Below are 21910 nucleotides of genomic sequence, written 5' to 3'. Positions count from 1 at the left end.
GGCATGGACAAGTTGGTCCGAAGGGTCTGTTCCCTTTTTGTACATCTCTATGACTCTAAAATACCCCCACCGATATGAAGCCCAGAGCCTGGAACCATAAAGATAAGACAGTCCCTTGTAAAAGCAACAAGGAACTTGAAATGACTCTCTTTTCTGAAAGGAGTGGGGTGAATAATGACCTCGCTGAAGCATGGAGAGGTTGAGGTAAACAGCGTTGATGTATTAAAGGTGAAGTGAGATACACACCCGAGTGAAAAAGGGTATATTGATGGGGCGTGATGAAGTCAGGTGGGAGGAGGCTTGTGTGCAGCATACACACTGGCATGGAGCAGATGGGCCGAATGGCCTCCTGCCGATCTGTCAAACCCATGTAATACATTCTGCTGTGAGAGTCGCGTTGCAGCATCCTCTCAAATTGAGGCACGTTGCAAAAGATTCACTAGGTTTCCATTGTGATAACTGTTTTCTCACTCCTCCCCCCCAGTGCTAGTGCAGAGAATGAAAAGTCATGGCTGAATCCTGACAGGTCAATTATTCCAGCTCTCAGCTCCTTCCCAGGGACAGGGCTATGAAAACAAAAGTTGTTGTCGATCTCATGAGTGCAGCCGCATAGAAATTCCATTTGTTATTTTCCACAATAGGCCAAAGGGCTGGAGACAAACTTATTGCTGAGAAGTGATAAATTGTTTGCTGTATGAGAGCAGGTATTGGAACTGATCCAGACACACGGAAAACGCTGAACCGACAAGGAACAGAGAGACAATGGCTGTGAGCAATGTGGTCAGGGTGGGGGTACAGGATGGGAAGAGGTGATCTGTACCTGCAACGCTGCACAGACTGGCAACACAGAAACAGAAAGAAGAAAGAACGAGAGAGAAAGGGAAGGAAGGAAAGCCTGTTCGAGTCAGAAGGGAAAGCAGACCCAGTGAGCTGACAAGGAAGACACCAAGAGAAGAAGCGAGAGATAGAGAGCAGGAGTGATGCAGTGATGGAAGAGAGAGTCAAGAAAACAGGTGGGAAGAAGAGACACAGAGAGATAGAGAGGGATGGTAAAAGGGGCCAAGAGGGAAGGAAGGGTGCAAAAGGAAATATAGGAGAAAAGGTGTGAGGGAGAGAGGCAGAGAAAATCATCTGAAAGAAACGAGATGTGAAATTAGGTGAAGGAGCTGATAGAGACAGAGAAGTAGAGAGAGAGAATAATTGAGTGCAAACTGCATAACTCACTTCCACGTTAGGGTTGAGGCCAGGTCAGTTATTGACAGAACCATTTTTTCCAGGACTGTGAGCAGCACATAGTGTGGTGTGGAGGTGAGCCCAGGCAGTTAGACAAATGTGCACCAGACTTGGTCCAAATTAAACGACAGTCGATGAAAACAGAGATTGAGATGAAACACAACCAACAATCATAGGATTGGATTGGCAATTTCTATCAGGTTGTGTAACCCGCTGCTGCTGGAGGGGAAAGGTCACTCATACTCTACCCCTCACCGGGTAATGGTACACACTACACCCCTCACTGGTGGTACACACTGTACCCCTCTCCTGGTGCTGGTACACACTACACCCCTCACTGGTGGTACACACTGTACCCCTCTCCTGGTGCTGGTACACACTATACCCCTCACTGGTGGTACACACTGTACCCCTCTCCTGGTGCTGGTACACACTATACCCCTCACCTGGTGCTGGTACACACTGTACCCCTCTCCTGGTGCTGGTACACACTATACCCCTCACCTGATGATGGTACACACTACACCCCTCACCTGGTGCTGGTACACACTGTACCCCTCTCCTGGTGCTGGTACACACTGTACCCCTCACCTGATGATGGTACACACTACACCCCTCACCTGGTGCTGGTACACACTATACCCCTCACCTGGTGTTGGTGTACACTGTACCCCTCACCTGATGATGGTACACACTACACCCCTCACCTGGTGCTGGTACACACTATACCCCTCACCTGGTGTTGGTACACACTGTACCCCTCACCTGATGATGGTACACACTACACCCCTCACCTGGTGCTGGTACACACTATACCCCTCACCTGGTGCTGGTACACACTATACCCCTCACCTGGTGTTGGTGTACACTGTACCCCTCACCTGGTGCTGGTACACACTATACCCCTCACCTGGTGTTGGTACACACTATACCCCTCACCTGGTGTTGGTACACACTGTACCCCTCACCTGGTGCTGGTACACACTATACCCCTCACCTGGTGTTGGTACACACTATACCCCTCACCTGGTGCTGGTACACACTATACCCCTCACCTGATGATGGTACACACTACACCCCTCACCTGGTGCTGGTACACACTACACCCCTCACCTGGTGCTGGTACACACTATACCCCTCACCTGGTGCTGGTACACACTGTACCCCTCACCTGATGATGGTACACACTATACCCCTCACCTGGTAATGGTACACACTACACCCCTCACCTGGTGTTGGTACACACTATACCCCTCACCTGGTGCTGGTACACACTATACCCCTCACCTGGTGCTGGTACACACTGTACCCCTCACCTGGTGTTGGTACACACTACACCCCTCACCTGGTGCTGGTACACACTATACCCCTCACCTGGTGCTGGTACACACTGTACCCCTCACCTGGTGCTGGTACACACTATACCCCTCACCTGGTGATGGTACACACTATACCCCTCACCTGGTGATGGTATACTTCTCTCTAGATCGCTGACATCAGAGTAACAGTGTCCCTGTAGAGTTAACACCTTCCGTCAGGGAATGATGGTGGTAGAGAATGTGGTCTTATTCTCCTCAACCCCATCTCCTGCTCAAGTTCTCTTTGCAACAACAGACCGGGATCAGTATCTCCAGTCTTCTGACAGAACTGAAGTCAACTTCTGGTCAGGTAGAGATCCCGTGCTTTTTCTCTCCCTCAGTCCATGCTTTCCCACGTCCGTCTGATATCCCTTTCATTCACCATCGACCATTCGTATCCTACCCACTGAAACCTCTTCAGAGGAGCAGACAGAATATTGCTGTTCTCAGTCCCAGATGGCTCACTGCCCTCTCATCTCCACCAGTGGAAGGGTGCAGGGACAAATGGGGCAGGCATTTTGGGGAGCTACATTTTCGTCATGAATATTGTTGGCTACTCAGTGATGATTGAAGACGTTTACTGGCCAACAGCTCAAACATAACAACACAGCTATTCCTGTACCATTAGCAATCACAGAACACGGTATTTTGTGAGTCAGTGAGAAGTGTGGGCCATTGGGCACAGTTTGTGCAAAGCCCCTGTGTGTTCTGACACATTCAGAGACTCGACAAATACATCCTCGGAATGATTGATGGTGTATTTCAGCACAGTGGGACCTGCACTCTTACATATTAAGTCACCAGAAAGTTTTTGCTTCTTTTTAGATGTCAGTCTTGTTCTCGTCAAGCTGAAGGATATTAACGCAGGGTAATGCATCCCATCCCGTTCCAGCCAGTTTCTGTCAGAACCAAAACTTCCCAGGTCTGGAAACAGCACACAGATTCAGAACAAAGTTAACCATTCTCCACCCTGCCCTCATCAAACACTCCCAGGACAGGGACAACACGGGGTTGGATACAGAGTAAAGCTGTCTCTACATTGTCCCCATCAAACACTCCCAGGGCAGGGAGAGCATGGGGTTAGATTCAGAATAAATTTCCCTCTACACTATCCCCAATCAAACACTCCCAGGACAGGGACTGCATGGGGTTAGATACAGAGTAAAGCTCTCTCTACACTATCCCCAATCAAACACTCCCAGGACAGGGACTGCATGGGGTTAGATACAGAGTAAAGCTCCCTCTACACTGTCCCCCATCAAACACTCCCAGGACAGGGGCTGCATGGGGTTAGATACAGAGTAAAGCTCTCTCTACACTGTCCACATCAATCACTCCCAGGACAGGGAGAGCACAGGGTTAGATATAGAGTAAAGCTCTCTCTACACTATCCCCAATCAAACACTCCCAGGACAGGGACTGCATGGGGCTAGATATAGAGTAGAGCTCTCTCTAAACCGTTCCCATCAAACACTCCCAGGACAGGGAGAGCATAAAGTTAGATTCAGGGCTGTTCAGGACTTTGGCTCGGCCACAGCTGGAGGACTCTATGCCATTCTGGTCACCACACTTTAGGAAGGATGTGATTGCACTGGAGCGGGTTTGGAGGAGATCCTGCCTTTTCAATGCTGAACTTTCAATGGTGAAGAAGAAAAACTGTTTATTCGGCTATGCATTGAAATCCCAGACACCTTGTTCCTCCAGATTTCCAACAAGTTACTGAGTGGGGAACACAAATTCAAGTTGAATGGGGCAGAGCATGAGTCTAACTGAAAGGGGATGGGGTGAGATGCCCATTCCATTCCAGAACTACTGATTACAGGTTCCATAACAGATGGAAACACAGACACTTTGTGTGACCCACCTTCCTCAGTTGTGCGTGCAGTTTTTGATTCACTGTCAATCCCTTGAAATTCATTGAAGTACGGCCGGACTTTCATCTCATAGGTGATGCCCTTCTTCAGGTTGTTAAGGACTGCACTTCGCTCGGTGGGCACTTTGACCTCCATGACTTGCCAGGACGAGGGGCTGGGCAGGCCGGAGACTTGCCGGAACAACACACGGTAACCCTGGATGAATTGTGATTGGCGCTCCACCTGGGTGGGACAAATGGAGAAAGCGATTAGCATCCATCACTCTGACATCAACTGTCCACTAACCATCCCTTCCAACGCACTCCGAGGGGGGAATAAGGAGACGCATTGTGAACTAAACAGCAAAGCCCTTCACAATCTTGAACCATCCAATGAGATTGCCTCTTCATGGCCTTGGCCCATCCCACAGCACTGACAGCCAGAGGGGTCCATTCATTGCTGGAATAACTTGGCACAGCAGACTCCTCCTTCCATCATTCCAAACTGACTACATTGACCGTGTCGAAGATGTGGTCAGGGGCTTGGCACCAGGGTGCAGTCTCCCAGATGAAATCCGCCACTTGGACAAAGTCAGAAGTCACATGAAACCAGGTTATAGTCCAACTGGGTGATTTGAAATCACAAGCTTCTGGAGCGCTGCCCCTTCGTCAGCTGGACTTCAACGCACCGAAAGCTTGTGATTTCAAATAAACTGGTTGGACTATAACCTGGTGTCATGTGACTTCTGACTATGCCTGATCGTTGCAGTGGCCAATGACAGCAGCAGGGTTTTGTGACTGGGAAAGGCAGTAAAACGGTAAGGTGCTTACCGTCCACGTGACTTGTATACTGGATGGAGTGAGCACAAGCGGGTTATGTAGGCGTACTATAACCTCACCGAGTTCCCGCTGCACTTGCCTGTGATCCACTCCTTGAGCCGGTGGACTGATATCTGTGAAGGAACAGTAAAAGGCAGACAACATTTGAGATTGAAAACAGTGAAGGCTGGACCATGGAGAGACAGGAACAAAATGAACAAGTCAATAACCTTTGATGAGAGCTGAAGAATTGAGACATCTCACAGCGGCATTTCCTTCAGCACCCTCAGAGGAATGCTCACATTCTGCTTACACTCTCATCTACTGGATTAGTGGTGCTGGAAGAGCACAGCAGTTCCGGCAGCATCCAACGAGCAGCGAAATGGATGCTGCCTGAACTGCTGTGCTCTTCCAGCACCACTAATCCAGTATTTGCTTTCCAGCATCTGCAGTCATTGTTTTTACCTCTTTTTACACTCTCATCTGTCATTAATACACTTCACCAAAAAAACACTCATCGGCTTCATTCGAGGGTGTAATCATTCCAAATGTGAGTTAGTCTCAAACTAAATGATTATATAGACCACAATCTTCCACATTTTCTTTTATCATCTCAACTGATCATGGCTTGGTAGATGTTCAGGGGATTCTGATGCCGTGCTGTTCCTGTCCTGGGAGTGTTTGATGGGGACAGTGTAGAGAGAGTTTTACTCTTTATCTAACCCTGTGCTGTCCCTATTCTGGGACTGTTTGATGGGGACAGTGTAGAGAGAGTTTTACTCTTTATCTAACCCTGTGCTGTCCCTATCCTTGGAGTGTTTGATGGGGACAGTGTAGAGAGAGTTTTACTCTTTATCTAACCCTGTGCTGTCCCTATCCTGGGACTGTTTGATGGGGACAGTGTAGAAAGAGTTTTACTCTGTATCTAACCCTATGCTGCACCTGCCTTGGAATGTTTGATGGGAGACAGTGTAGAGGGAGCTTTACTCTGTTTCTAACCTTGTGCTGTCCCTGTCCTGGGAGTGTTTGATGTGGACAGTGTAGAGAGAGCTTTGCTCTGTATCTAACCCCGTACTGTCCCCGTCCTGGAGGTTTTAAATTTGAGGGCTTTTTTTTAATCATCCATGGGACATGGAAATTGCTGGCTGGGCCCAGCATTTATTGCCCATCCCTAGTTGCCTCTTGAGAAGGTGGGGGTGAGCTGCTTTCTTGAACTGCTGCAGTCCTTCTTAATGTCCTTAGGGATGGAATTCCAGGATTTTGATCCAGAGACAGTGAAGGAACGGAGATATATTTCCAAGTCAGGATGATGAGGGGCTTAGAGGGGAACTTGCAGGGGGTGATGTTCCAGTGTATCTGCTGTCCTTGTCCTTCTAATTGGAAGTGGCCATGGGTTTGGAAGGTGCTGCCTGAGAATATTGGGTGAATTTCTGCAGCGCATCTTGTAAATAGTACACACTGCTGCTACTGAGTGTGAGTGGTGGAGGGAGTGGATGCTTGTGGATGTGGTGTCAATCAAGTGGGGGCTGCTTTGTCCTGGATGGTGTCAAGCGTCTTCAGCGCTGTTGGAGCTGCATTCAATCAGACAAGTGGGGAGTATTCCATCACACTCCTGTCTTGTGCCTTGTCGATGGTGGACAGGATTTAGGGAGTCAGGAGGTGAGTTACTCACCTGCTCTTGTGGCCACTGTACTTGTATGGCTAATCTAGTTCAAAGTTAAAAATCACACAACACCAGGTTATAGTCCAACAGGTTTAATTGGAAGCACACTAACTTTCGGAGCGACGCTCCTTCATCAGGTGATAGGACTTTTAACTTTGTACACCCCAGTCCAACACCGGCATCTCCAAATCATAATCTAGTTTAGTTTCTGATCAATGTCACAAGGATGTTGGTGGTGGTGGATTCAGTAATGATGTAGAGTAAGCTTTATTCTGTATCTAACCCTGTACTTGGGCTCTCCCTCTCCCAGGTGTGTTTGCTTGAGAATCCCGAAACTCAAATACAAAAGAACATCTGATGCTTTTATTTCATTCAACACATTAACCCTTGGAACTCGTCAAAACAGATACTCATAAATACAGACCCTAAACCTTCACAGCAGCTTATATTTCATGGAGTCTCGCAGGGGAACTGATTCAGGAAATGAATGGGAAAGCAAGTTATGCCACGCAAAGGATTGCCAAGGATAATAAACAGTGTTTCTGTCAACGAACACACTGAGTCTACAACCCTTAAGTGTTCGTGAAAGCTTTAGCTAATGTGCTGTTTCTGCGGTCTGGGAACTTATTTCATGAGTCTGTAACAATTTGTGTTTCAGTTTTGGTTTGCCCTTGTGATCGAACTGAGTGAATATCTGTCCACTGCTGTTACTGAGCTGTTAGCTTTTCTCGGTCGGTTCAGAATGCAGCCCTGCTTTCTCCTCCGTCTGCTGCTTCCTTCCCCATCGATCGGATTGGTGCTGGAAGCCTGTCACTTATTGCCCTTGTCTAAATGGAGCAGCTGTTACTGGTTGACCTGCTTGGTCCATTCGGGGAATGGGGACAAATCCAGGTTGTGCGATCTGCTAGCAACACCCATCCTTTCTGCAGCATTTAGACAATGTAAAAACAACAGCAATTAATGATTGCCATATCATCTCCAACCTCTCCAACTCCACCATCACCATTCTCGTCCTCTCTCAGTTTCTTCTCTGAACATCTCTGTCTCGTTTCAAGGTGCCAGCCCTGTCAGCTCCTTCATCTTCCTGGAGGCTGTAATCTCTGGGATTTCCTCCCTGAACCTTCCCACCTCTCCCATCCTTGGAAGGTATTCCTCTTTGAGCGAGCTTTTGGTCAGCTGCTCTTTTCTCGTTAAGTGGCTCAGTGCCAAAATTTACAATGTCATATCTGTCACGCTGGTATGGGATGGTAAAGGCTCCATGGAAAGGCACAAAATTCTATGTAAAATCACATTGCACTACACTGAATATACAGCACAGAAACAGGCCATTTAGCCCAAACAGTTCTTACTAGCACTTATGCAGCCTCCTCCTTTCCTTTCTCATCTAACTCCATCAATGGAAACCTCCGCTTACTTCACATAAAGTCATACAACACAGAAGAGGCCCTTTGGCTTATTGATTCTGCACTGACCTATCTACACCAATCCCACGTTCCAGCACTTGGCTGGAGCCTTGAATGTTAGGACAGGATCTTACGTCTCTCTCTTCTCTGTCTCTCATGTCTTTGTCCAATCTCCTCTTCAATGTCACTTTGCTATTTGCACCAACCTCTCTGAGTATCAACATTGAGTGATCCAATTTTAAATAATCTCCCTTCCTATCCCCCAATTCCCTTCCCAGCCCCTCCCCCTCCCTTCCACCCCTCCCTGCCACCAACCAGATTCACTCCTCCCAGTGACTAATAAGGTCGTACCCTCTGCCTCTCTTCACCTATTCCCACTTTATCACCCTGTCCCTGCCACCCCCTTTATCTGCAGCTCCTTCCACACCCACCCCCAGTCCTGAAGAAGGATTACATCCGAAATGTCGACTTCTCCCCCTCCTGATGCTGCTTGGCTTGCTGTGTTCTTCCAGCTTCCTTCTTACTACAAATACACTGCAGGAAGCAAAAGGCCACAACACAATGTCAGATTGGGACATCTCTTCAACCACCAATAGGACAATTACTCATCGAGTCATACAGCACGGAAACAGACCCTTTGGTCCAACCAGTCCATGCCAATCATGTTCTGAAACCAAACCAGTCGCACCTACCTGCGCTTGGCCCATATCCCTCCAAACCTTTCCTATTCATAAACTTATCCAAATGTCTTTTAAATGTTGTAACTGTACCCACATCCACCACTTCCTCAGGAAGTTCACTTCACACGTGAACCACCCTCTGTGTAAAAATATTTGGCCCACATATATTTTTAAAATCTCTCTCCCCTCACCTGTGGTCTCTGTGGGACCATACCTGCTCTGTTTATGGTTCGTGATATAAGCAGCCACATCAGGTGTGAAATGACCATCACAAAATCCTTATGGTGCAGGATGAGGCCGTTCAACCCATCGCGCCTGTAACAGCTCACTGAGCATTTTAACTCAGCATCAATCTTTTGTTTCCACCAAACTCTTGCTCACTGCTTCTCTCCAGATAACCAGCCAGTGCCCCTCTGGAATGCCTCAGTCAAACCTGCCTCCACCACATTGCCAGGCAGCACATTCCAGACCCTAACCTCTCACAGGGTGCAAATGTTCCTTTTCACCTTCTGCTTGCTTTTTCCACAAAACATTTAAAGTCTGTAACCTGCCCATTAAGAATGTTGAAAACTATGACTGGGTCTGAACAGAGTAGATGAAGAGAAGCTGTGGCCTGGTGGCTCAGTGGTTAGCACTGCTGCCAAACAGTGCCAGGGTCCTGGGTGCGATTCCAGCCTTGGCTGACTGTCTGTATAGAGTTTGCACACCCTCGCCACGTCTTGATTTGGAGATGCTGGTGTTGCACTGGGGCTTACAAAGTTACAAATCACACAACACCAGGTACATTTGGAAGCACCAGCTTTCAGATTATTGCTCCTTCATCAGGTGATTCTGAAGTATAAGATTGTAAGTCATAGAACTTATAGCAAAAGTTTACAGTTTGATGTAAATGAAATTATACATTGTAAAAGACGTGGATTGATTGTTAATTGATTGATTGATTTCCTCCCACAATCCAAAGATGTACAGGTTAAGGTGGATTGGTCATGCTAAATTGCTAAATTGCCATTAGTGCTCAGGCTAGGAGCATTAGTCAGGGGTAAATATAGTGTAGGGGAATGGGTCCGGGTGGGTTACTCTTCAGAGGGTTGGTGTGGGCTTGTTGGGCCGAAGGGCCTGTTTCCACACTGTAGGGTTTCTGTTCAAAGCTGCTGTTGGCGGAAGAATTGAGAAGTGGGGACACTGATGTAAAGAAGTCGGTAAAAGACCCAAAGGTGACATGAGGCAAGATTGAGAACAAAGGACCTGGAATCCTTCACTTGAGGATTTGATGGTGGATTTCTAAAGGAGAACTATCTGGGGACAATTTAAAATACTGCAGGGCTGCGGGGAATTTGTGAGGGGAGTGGCACTGACTGAAGATACCCTTGTAGGGTGCTAGCACAGACAGTCATCATGGGCTGAGTGGCCTCTCTGTGTGCTGCAAACACAGTATCATTCTGTGAGACACACATTCACATCACATGTCGATGGGGAGATGCTGGTGCACTTTGGTTTCGTCTGCTGGCAGGAGGGAGCAGACCGCTGCCAGATTAAATAATGAGACTTTTCCATTGCTATAATTCATGGCAAAACAGCAACCGTCACTGAATTTTCAGCCTGCGATGTTTCTGACAACCGCAGGGTGCTGGATACAAAGACTCAGACCAAGCTTCATTTAATTATGCAAATTAATGTAATTGGAATCAAGTGTTTTAATTAATTACTCATAAATGAACAGCTTTTGCCTTGCATTATTTGTATATCCCGCTGCCTTGTTTCCACCCTCTCTCACTGACTATCTCCATCTATATCCTCTGCTCTCTCTCTCTCTCTCTCTCCTTCTGCCACCCTCTTTATCTATTTATCTGGTGCCTGTCTTTCTTGTTCTGTGTCACTGTTTCTCTCCTGGATAGCTGCCCTGTCCCTTGTTCCTTTTCTTGGTCTCTCACTTTTTGCCCCTTGATATTCTTGAGTTCTTTCTGACAGCATTCCTACTCTCTGTCTTCCTAAGGCTTGGTCCATTTCTATCTTTCTCGTTCTCTCTTTGTCTTTCTGATTGCAGCAATGTCTCTTTGTCGATCCAACTATTTCTCACTTCCCTGCATTCTCTCTTGGTGTTACTATCTGGTGCATTCCGTTCATTAGATTCTTTGTCTCTGCTTGTTTCTTTAACAATTTCTCTCCGTCCATCACTCTCTGTCCTGCTTTCTGTCTCTCTCCCTCCCTAATCTAGCTTTGCTGGTGACAGAATCATTTCTCTCCTCTATTCCCAGGTATAGAATAGCCCATAGTTTACCGTCTAAATGACCATGGGAGACCAGGCTCTTTGACTGCAGTGTCCACAGTCTGGTGCTAGAAAATTACAGCAGACCGGGCAGCACCCAAGGATCAGGGAAATCGACATTTCAGGCAAGAGCCCTTCAAAAGGAACGACTTTAGCCTGAAATGTAAATTTTCCTGCTCCTTGGATGCTATCTGACCTGTTGAGCTTTTCCAGCACCACACTCTCGACTCTGATCTCCAACATCTGCAGTTCTCACTTCCTCCTCTTGGACTACAGGGGGCTTCACTGCTCAGTTGAATATTGACCTTCCCTGATGGCCACACAAATGTACCTTGTAGTTGTTAAGAAAATTCGGTTGGAGAAGGGACACCATTTATTCAGATCCCACCATTTACAACTTCAGAGTGTTTACACGGCAGCATATGGAGGACAGAAAGATCCCACAAACCCCAATGTGATAAAAGATCAGATCATCTGTTTCTATGATATTTCTGAGGCACGAATATTGCTCAGGATACCAGGTAGAGTTCATTCAAGATCTTTCTCCAGCAGTCATGAAAGGTGCTATATAAATGCAAGTACTTCTTTCTTTGAAGTTTCCAGAGAACAGCATACAGGGAAGAAAACAGCCACAAAAAAGGAATCATCCCAATGCTTCCCCACCTGGGAATTTTCTATTTTTTTTCATTCATGGGAAGTGGTTATCACTCACTCGACCAGCACTAAATGGACAATAAGTGTTGGCCTAGCTAGAGACACACTTATCCTGTGGATTAATGATTAATTATTGCCCATCCCTAATTGCTCAAAGGGCAGTTAAAAGTCGACCACATTGTTGTGGGTCTGGAGTCACATGTAGGCAAGACCAGGTAAGGACGGCAGTTTTCCTTCCCTAAAGGACATTAGTGAACCAGATGGGTTTTTCCAACAATTGAAAATGGCTTCATGGTCATCATTAGACTCTGAATTCCAGATTATTATTGAATTGAAATTCCTCCCTCTCCCATGGCAGGAATCAAACCCAGGAGCCCCAGAATGCTGGCTGGGTTTTTAGATTAACAGTCAAGGGATAATACCATTAGACCATAAGAGAGAAAACACTGGAAAATCTCAGCAGGTCTGGCAGCATCTGTAAGGAGAGAAAAGAGCTGACGTTTCGAGTCTAACAGACCCTTTGTCAAAGCTGTTATTTGTTTTGACCATTTGTTTTTACCATTAGAACATTGCCCGCCACACCCTCTGAAAAGGGAGATGGGTGATGCACATGACAGATTGAATAGCTTGGAAACAAATCACTCTGGAAGCAGGAATATAAAGGTGAAGCAGAGGAACAAGATAAGCACTTAAGGATGTAAAATCAAACACACAGCTGGTTAAAGAGGAGTTACAGTCCAAAGTGATCTTGGGGAGATCCTAGAGATACAACAGAGAACAATTTAATTCAATTCAATTCAGAGTGGACAGGTATCGCTGTTTGCAAACAGGCCCACTCCAATCAGGTGACACAATGACATTTTATTGACATACAGGCACCTGACTTGAATTCTGCAGCACGTCCACCGTGCTGGGTACATCTCTGCTCTGTTGCTGTGGAAATGCCACCTCCTCAGAGGCCGGTAACCTGGAGGGCAGTCAGGATCGGAATCCGCACAAGCTCTGGTTTATGAAAGAGAATCTGGTAAAGACAAGCTAACCGGTTTCAAGGGGCTCTCTCTAAATTTCAGAGATTCTCACAGTGCAGGCGGAGATTATTCGGCCCTTCATAATATGTGCTGGCTCTTGGAAAAAAACGAGCCAATTACAGTCACCTTCCTCTGTCTAATCTCTCACGCCCTGGGGCAAATGTTTCCTGCTCTCTCTGTAAAGCCAGAGATATCTAACAACCAGATCAATGCTGAGCTGTGGAGAGAAATCAGAGTTAACAGTTCAGATCCAGAACAGTTCTGAGGAAGGGTCACTCCACCTGAAATGTTAACGCTGATTTCTCTCCACAAATGCTGCCAGACCTGCTGAGCTTCTCCAGCAACTTGTATTTGTTTCAGATTCGCAGCATCTTTTAGCTTTCATATGACAACCAGCTCTGAATGAGCAGAGATCTCCTTCCACGTTAAGTAATTTCTGCTTTCAGCTCTCACTCCGAGTTCCATTCCCAAGGACTCTCTCTCTGCCAACAGTGGATCTGCTACCCTCCCTCACTGTACTGATCAATTCCGAAATGCGATTCCAGCCAGATATTCACTTCATCGTTAACACTGTCCATTTGCAGTTCAGTCACCTCGCCTGGCTTCACCCGAGTCTCTGCTCCTCATTCTTGTTTTTGGTGTCCCTGGGACTTGACCACCCCAACACACTCCTGGCTGGTCTCTGACATTCCAATCTCTGAGAATTTGACCACATCCAAAACCCTGCTCTCAGTGTGTTGTCACTGACAATAAGTCCCCATTCCTTCAACATCCCCCAGTCCTCAGTAACTGACACTAACTTCCAGCAGGAAACATATTACCATTCAAGTCCATCCATGCCTCTTTCCTCCTTATCTTTGGAATCTTCACTTTCAACCCTCCGAGTTATCTATATTCCTATGATTCCCGCCTCCTTTCCTCAATCTCCAATTTTAATGGCTCCATAGCTGGGTTCAGCACCCAGGCCTAAAACTCTGCAATTCCCTCCCTAGACCCTTCACCATCTCTCCTCCTTTCAGAGTCTCCCTAAAAACAATCCCTTTGATCAAGTTTATTTTCACTTGCCATTATATCGCTTAATGTGGCTCATACTTTCCAGTGAAGTGCCTCAGGATGTTTCACTTTGTTCATGGAATTATATAAGCTACTTTGTCATTTTAATTATTAATCCAATTTTGACCATTCCTATTGAATCAACTTCCACCACCCTTTCAGACAGTGAAGGCCCAATCCCAACAACGTACCATAATAAAAAAACCTCCCGACCACACGGTTGTTTTCACAATTAACTTAAAGCTATGTACCAAGTCATTGACTCTCTGATCAGTGGCAACAGTTTCTCGTTAATTCACCTATTTATCTTCCTTTTGTCCCACTTCAAACTTTTGTCGAAGCACTTCCCAAATCAGCCCTTGGCAAATGACACATCTCCGTTTCTCTTCTTGCCTGGTCAGCTGTGGGTGAGGTTGTGAATCCGGGTAATCTCCCAGCTTCCAGTCTCGTTCCCAGCTCGTCATTCATCCATGCAGTCCATCAGTGGGACAGGTGGAGGCCATTCAGCCTCTCGCATCTGTTCTACCATTCAACTGGATTGTCAATAATCCATTTCTTAACTTTATCTCCCCATGGCAGTTACAAATATCCTTAACAAACTCGCCAAACAAAAGTATAGCAAGCACTGTTGTAAAACTTCTGATTCAAGTACAGTCTTGAGAGATTTTTGAAGATGGAGTTTGACATTACTATTAGTCCTTGTGTGAAGTACTGTTTCCTGCCATCAGACCTCATTCTCCCCAACAACATGAGACATTTTTTCCCCTAATCTTGTCTATCAATTTTTAAAAATTATCTTTAACATTCCAATAATGCCACACTTTGATTTTTTTTCATGCTCAATAGAACACAAATATCTTTGGATCAACCAATCAGGGATGTTAGGACACACCACTGGAGCAAATAGGATTTGAACACAGGTCTCCTACCTCAGAGGTGTGGACATTACCACTGATCTACAGCAGCCCACTCAAAGCAAGGTAAATGTGACCTGCCTTCATAATTAACCTTAAAACCATTGTGGTGACTCTGGGCTCTGCTGACTCCTTCCTGCGATGTGAAGCTTGGGACTGAACACACCTGAATCTACCTGGGATTTCCCCAGAGCTCTGTATGGTTGTAATATGACTAACACCCCTCTCTATTGCAACTCCAAGCCATCTTGAAATAGTGACTTGTATTCCATTAATCTTCTTACTTACTCGTTTTGATCATTGCCACTGCAGGTTACTCTATCCCTACCCGTTACAAATGCCTTCTCCACCAAGCAGGCAATGTATAGCAATGAAACAAAGGAAAGTTACCCAACTTGTCTTCTATCGAACTTAGGGATGTCAAATCATGACACATTAATGTCCACCGCACTATTGGTCAGCATTAACTCAATATGTGTTTGAAATGGAAGATGGAATCTGCAAGTATGGTTGAATATGGAGGTCCATTGACTCTACTGCTGGAGATACCCTTACCTTGAGTACGGACTGGTTCACTCATCTGACTCGGGTCACTGACCCCCTGACTGTTGACGGCTCGCACCATGAAGAGGTAGATAGTGTTCGGTCTCAGTCCTCTGACGGTGTGCAAAGTGTCCTTCACATGTTCTGCCACTGTTTGCCAGCTGTTACTGACGGACTGGCTGTGGGATCAAATCGAGATCATACTCATTATCTCACAGTTCAGTTTTTTCTCCCTGATCCTCGCTCCCCCCCACCTTCTTCCTCACACTTCTCATCCGCGACCACCATTCTTTCCCACTGACCCCAATTCCTTCATCAAATATCGGCAACCTACAAACATGGAATGACAGGAGGCCATTCGGCCCTTCGAGCTTGCTCCACCATTCTATAAGATCGTGGCTGAGCTGATTTAACACTACATTCCTGCAAATTCTGTGATAATCTTAATCTTGGAAATCAAGAATCTGTCTACCTTTTGCCGGAAAAATATTTAAAGATTCTGCAGGATCTGAGACACTTCAATTAAGTCACCTCTGACACTTCTAAACTCGAAAGGATACTGGCCCAACCTGTCTAGCCTTTCCTCATGACGCAATCCACTCATTCCAAAGATTAGTCTAGTAAACCTTCTCTGAACTGCTTCCAATGCATTGACATTGCTCAGTAAGTACAGTAGGGTAAAAACAATGACTGCAGATGCTGGAAACCAGATTCTGGATTAGTGGTGCTGGAAGCGCACAGCAGTTCAGGCAGCATCCAAGTAGCTTGAAATCGACGTTTCGGGCAAAAGCCCTTCATCAGGAATAAAGGCAGTGAGCCGCTTCAGGCTCACTGCCTTTATTCCTGATGAAGTGCTTTTGCCCGAAACGTCGATTTCGAAGCTACTTGGATGCTGCCTGAACTGCTGTGCTCTTCAAGCACCACTAATCCAGAATCAGTAAGTACAGTGACCAGCACTGTACAAAATACTCCAGCTGTGATACGGATGATCTAACTGAGGTAGTTAAAATAGGATAAGGAGTTCAAATTGGGGGATAAAGTTTAAAGTCAGAGGCATTCAAGGGCTTTGCAAGCAACATGCCTTAACAAAAAGGATCGTGGAATGTTGCTCTCAAATGAAAGCCAAGTACGGTTAATGCTGGGAATCTGAAATGAAAATGGAAAGTGTTGTAGAAACTCAGCAGTTCAGGCAGTCTCTGTGGACAGATAAATAGCTTTAACCTTTCAAGTTCAGCAACTCCTTCAGAACCAGAGAAGTAGCCATGTTGGACTTGAAACATGAACTCTCTTTCTCTCTCCACAGATGCTGCCAGCTGTGCTGAGTTTCTCCAGCATTCTCTGTTTCTATTTGTGGAACTTTGGAACTCCATCCCCTTGAAGATAGTCTGTGGTCGGTTGAAACCTTCAAGACTGAGATTGATGTTTTCCTTTGTTGAGCAAAAACACAATAAGGGTTATGGAAACAAACCAAATAACTGCAGTTAAGGTAGAGATAGGATATGCCCCAGTTAGACTCAAGGGGCTGAATGGCCTCCTGTTGTAATGTTTGAATCAGTTTTTTGCAAATACATTCATTCTGTGATGCCTCACTCCTGGCCCTTATATCAATGGTAGACATTCCCTATTTTTAACTTCAAGCCCTTGCTGCTTTGAAAACCTTTATTAAATATTCCTGTTAACCTTCTCTGCTGCAAGGAGAACAAGTCTTAACAGCATTGCCGTCTGTCATTTGATGAAGACAGAGACCAGGAATAGAAAGCAAACACATGGTGTAATCTGGTAATACAATTACCTCACGCTTAATCTGCTAATACAATTAGCTTGTACATAATGAGCTCTCAGGCACTAATTCCTGAATACAAAATGAAATTTACCCGAGGACCCCTTGTCGCCTGGCAACTGGGGCTTTGGCATGAGGAGTGAGAACACAGTGGAGCCGGGAGGTAAGTTACCACTTGAGTAGCACAACAGCCCTGCCTTTTCTAAACTTCAGATGTGATTGCAATAAGGCTCTTGTCGATGTTCAGCTGGTCTGCCCGAAGATCTTGAGCTCACTGAAGCGTGCCCACATGGCAGTGCCAAGACCTCTGACTATGAGGTCATGCCTGGGCTATCAGCCTCCTTAATATCAAATTCTCATCCTCACTTACAAATCCCTTCATGATCTTATCTCCCATCTCTATCTATGCCGTTTTGCCGTTTCCTCCAGACGGACTGAACCTTATTGACAATTCTGCGTGCTGCCGATTTTGTTCTCAATGATTTCCAAGGCTCTGGAAGTGGTGTGTGATCCTGGCAGAGTCCCATATTTGAAATAAAAAATAGAAACAAAGCAAGAGCAGGCCATTTGGCACTCTCAAGACAAATTGCCAAACATCCGACATAATCGCAGCTGATCTCTATCCCAGTGCTTCAATCTCTTTCTCCCCATTACCTTCGGATGGCTTTCAAATCTAAAAAAGTATCTCTCTCTTTAATGAGTGTATTCAGAGACTTGGCCTCTACAGCTTTCTGTGGTACACAATTAAATAGGTTCACAACTCATTGAGTGAAGAAATTTCTCCTCACCTCAGTCCAAAATGGCCTACTCCGGAGCCTGAAACTATGTCCTCTGGTTCTAGACTCTCCAAGCAGGGAAAACATCCACCCTGCATCTAGTCTGTCCAGCCCTGTTAGAATTTTATACGGTTCAGTCAGATCCCACTGCCCCCGCCCCCATTCATCCTTTTAAAGTCTAGTGAATACAGGCCCAGTTGAACCAATCTGACCTCACAGGGCAGTCCTACCATTCCTAGTATCAGCCTCAGCTGCGGTCCCTCTGTTCCAAGTATATCCTCTCTTAGATAGGGAGACCGAAACTGCACTCAATCCCCCAGGTGTGGTCTCAGCAAGGCCTTCTACAACTGCAATGTCAGCCCTATTCCTGAACTCAACTCCTCCAGCACAGAGGCCCCTGATATAGCATTAGCCTTCCTCATCGCTTGCTGCACCTGCCTGATAACTTTCATTGCATGATATGTTAGGACACCCAGATCCCTTCACACATCACTTCCTACCATCTCAAAAACTAAATAGAACTGAAGTGCATAACATCAGATTTAGCCACACTGTGCTGTATCTGCCATGCTTTCCCACAAATCACCCCAAAGTCTCCTTGCATCCTCTTCACAACTCACAATCCCAACCAGTTCCCTTCTGACATCTCTTGATCCCTCCAACAGTGCATGGACATGTCCTAATGTTGGTAATATCAGGTAAAGGTCCTGTGTAACAACAAAAATTGCTCTGGTTCAGAGCAGTGGAAGTCCTGAACTCCGTGAAAAAAAGCTGTGAGCCTGGGGTCAATAGAAAATCATAAGACTAAGCTTGACAAACTGTTGATAATTTGGAGTATTAAGGGATGCAGAACCAGGGCAGATATACAGAGTTGAGATATCAGAAATGGCAGTACAATTTTGAGGGACTGAATGGTCTCTTCTGGCTCCTCTGTCATCTACTTAAACCATGGTGTCATAATTTCAGCCAAGATTATTTTTTATTCATTCCTGGGATATGGGCGTCACTGGCTGACCCAGTGTTTATTTTTGCTCCTCCCTAATTGCCCTTGAGAAGCTATTGCTGAGCTGCTTTCTTGAACCACTGCAGTCCGTGTGCTGCAGGTAATGCCCCGAGGGAGGAAATTCCAGGATTTTGACCCAGCAACAGTGAAGGAACATCCGATATTATTCCAAGGCAGGATGGCAAGTGGCTTGGAGGTCTTTTTTGTGAGCTACTTAGCATAACGTATCCCTGCCAGAACATTAAAATTCAAAACACTATTAGTCTGCTCTGGTATTTACAGAATTGAGGAGGAAAGATTATCTTCACAGAAACCAATATGTAACAGATTTAATGGAATTAGACAAACCCATTGTAGAGAAGGCCATTCTGGTCATCTTGTCTGCACTGTCTGAAAGAGAATTTATGTTTGCCCAACAGCCCTTGTGTTTAGTCTGTAACCCTTAATGCTTCTCACCATCAGGAACCAGATTACCCAGTTTCAGGTGGAAGATTCCACATTTTAAACAATTCTCTAAGTGAGAAAAATCTTCTCATTCCCCCTTTCATACCTTAAATCTGTGTCTGCTGAAAGGTCATCACTTTACACTGTTGACTCTGTTTCTCTCTACATGGATGCTACCTAAATTGCTGAGTGTTTCCAATACTTACCCTTTTTTATTTCAGATTTCAAAGTTTTTGTATTCCACTTGCATTTTCAATCTCTGACCATGCTCACTGACCCAGTCACCAGATTAAATCAGTGTTTGCAATGTGTCCGACAAAGACCAATTGCTCATTCTGTACCTGTACACTCACAGAGGCTGAGCAAGCTACATCCGTGATGGGAATCCTCTAGCTGCTGACTAACATGAGAGAAAGAAATTTAATTTCTATAGCACCTTTCACAGCCTCAGGATGCCCTGAAGTGTTTCACAGCCAATGAACATACTTTTCTGAAGTGTTGCCATTGTAATTTAGGGAATACAACAACCAGTTTGTGCACAGCAAGCTCTCACCAAGAATAAGAGATAATTTGCTTCTTAACAATGTTGATTGACAAATATGTAATGGGTAAGACACGAGGAAGACCGATCAGAGAAATGCTGTTGGGATCTGACACAACGAATACAGAACGTTTAATGAAAGTTCAATGTTCCTTTTGGAAGACAACTTCAGACAACACAGTACTCCCTCAGTATGGGGACTGACAGTGTCAACATTAGATTATTGTGTTGGAGTGAGATTTGAACCTCCAACTTGCTGACTCAGCTGGTGAGCTTTAGTTTAAACTTTGGAGATGGAGCTCATGGGAGCAAAGGAACAGGAGTAGGCCATTCAGCCCATTAAGGCTGCCACACCATTCAATATAACAGTGGCAGAACTTGTCTCTTACTTATCACGTTCCTATCACCCTGTCCACCACTGGTATTCAGAAATCTAATGATCTCAAATTTAAACAGACTGATCTTCCATAGTACTCAGTGAAGAGGACATTCACCAGAATGTTGCCTGGTATGGATGGTGCTAGCTATGAGGAGAGGTTGAGTAGATTAGGTTTATTTTCATTAGAAAGATGGAGGTTGACAGGGGACCTGATTGAGATCTACAAAATAATGAGAGGTATAAACAGGACGGATAGCAAGAAGCTTTTTCCCAGAGTGGGGGACTCAATTACCAGGGGTCACAAGTTCAAGGTGAGAGGGGAAAGGTTTAAGGGAGATATTCATGGAAAGTTCTTTACGCAGAGGGTGGTGGGTGCCTGGAATGCGTTGTCAGTGGAGGTGGTAGAGGAGGACACGATAGCATCATTGAAGATGTACCTAGACAGATACATGATTGGGCAGGGAGCAGAGGCATACAGACCCTTAGAAAATAGGCAGCAGGTTTAGATAGAGGATCTGGATCGGCGCAGGCTTGGAGGGCCGAAGGGCCTGTTCCTGAGCTATAATTTTCTTTGTTCTTTGTTCTACTCCTGTGGTAGACAATTCCATAGGTTCACTATACTCTGAATAAAATACTTTCTCCTCATAAGGCCATAAGACACAGAAGCAGTAGCAGGCAGTTCAGCCCATCACATCTGTTCCAGCATTCAACAGAATCATGGATAGTCTGATCATCCTTGACTCCTACTTCCTGTCTTTTCCCCCATATCCCTCATTTCTCTTGCTGATTATAAGCCTGTTCATCTCATCCTTGAATAAACTTAATGGCTTAGACTCGACAGCCTCTGGTGGTAAAGAATTCCACAGATTCACTCCCCTCTGAGAGAAGAAATTCCTCCTCATCTCTGCCTGAAATGTGCAACCCCTTATTCTGAGATTACACCCTCTGGTCCGAGATTCTCCCACAAGGAGAAACAACGTTTCCCTCAAGTCCTCAAAATATCTTGTATGTTTCTGATTCCAAATCTAAGGGACATACCCCTCATTTTTAAACTGTGCCCCCTGAGTTTGGACTCCCCAACCAGGGAAATATCTGATTTGACACCATCTACTTCTTCAAGTAATTTGTCGATGTCAATGAGATCTCTCATTTTCTGGAAACTCTGCAGAATACAGGAACAGTTAGTCTAATATCTCTTTACTGGACAGTTGGCCCCATCCTAGAAACATGTCCTGGATATCTTTGTTGCACTCCCTTCCATGGGTAACAACGCTTTCATTGAGACAAGGAGAGTAAAACTGCACACAGTGCTCCAGGGGGGGTGAAGCAAGCTCCAATACAATTGAAGCAATACTTCACTACTGTTCTCAAATCCTCTTGCAATAAAGACATATATTCCACCAGCCTTCTGCACAGCTTGCTGCACCTGCAGTTAGTGAGGACTGCAGTTGCTGGAAGTCAGAGTCGATAAAATGTGGAGCTTGAAAGGCACAGTAGCTCAGACAGCATCAGAGGAGCAGG

General features: G+C 45.6%; 1 protein-coding gene across 8 annotated transcripts in view; it reads right to left on the bottom strand.

Moving 5' to 3' along the window:
• The window catches only part of robo2 (roundabout, axon guidance receptor, homolog 2 (Drosophila)), a 1634458-nt gene that overhangs the window by 137287 nt on the left and 1475261 nt on the right, over positions 1-21910 (bottom strand). For all 8 annotated transcript variants that reach the window (XM_072585780.1, XM_072585785.1, XM_072585784.1 and 5 more), the window contains 3 exons: positions 15479-15645; positions 5275-5396; positions 4456-4687 (listed from right to left, as the gene is read on the bottom strand). In XM_072585780.1, the coding sequence (XP_072441881.1) occupies positions 4456-4687; positions 5275-5396; positions 15479-15645 (521 nt within the window). The remainder of the gene's footprint in view (positions 1-4455; positions 4688-5274; positions 5397-15478; positions 15646-21910) is intronic.

The sequence above is a fragment of the Chiloscyllium punctatum genome, chromosome 15, assembly GCF_047496795.1.
Source record: "Chiloscyllium punctatum isolate Juve2018m chromosome 15, sChiPun1.3, whole genome shotgun sequence".
Lineage (NCBI taxonomy): Eukaryota > Metazoa > Chordata > Chondrichthyes > Orectolobiformes > Hemiscylliidae > Chiloscyllium > Chiloscyllium punctatum.
The sequence above is the reverse complement of the archived record's forward strand: the minus strand, read 5'-3'. Positions and strand labels throughout refer to the sequence as shown.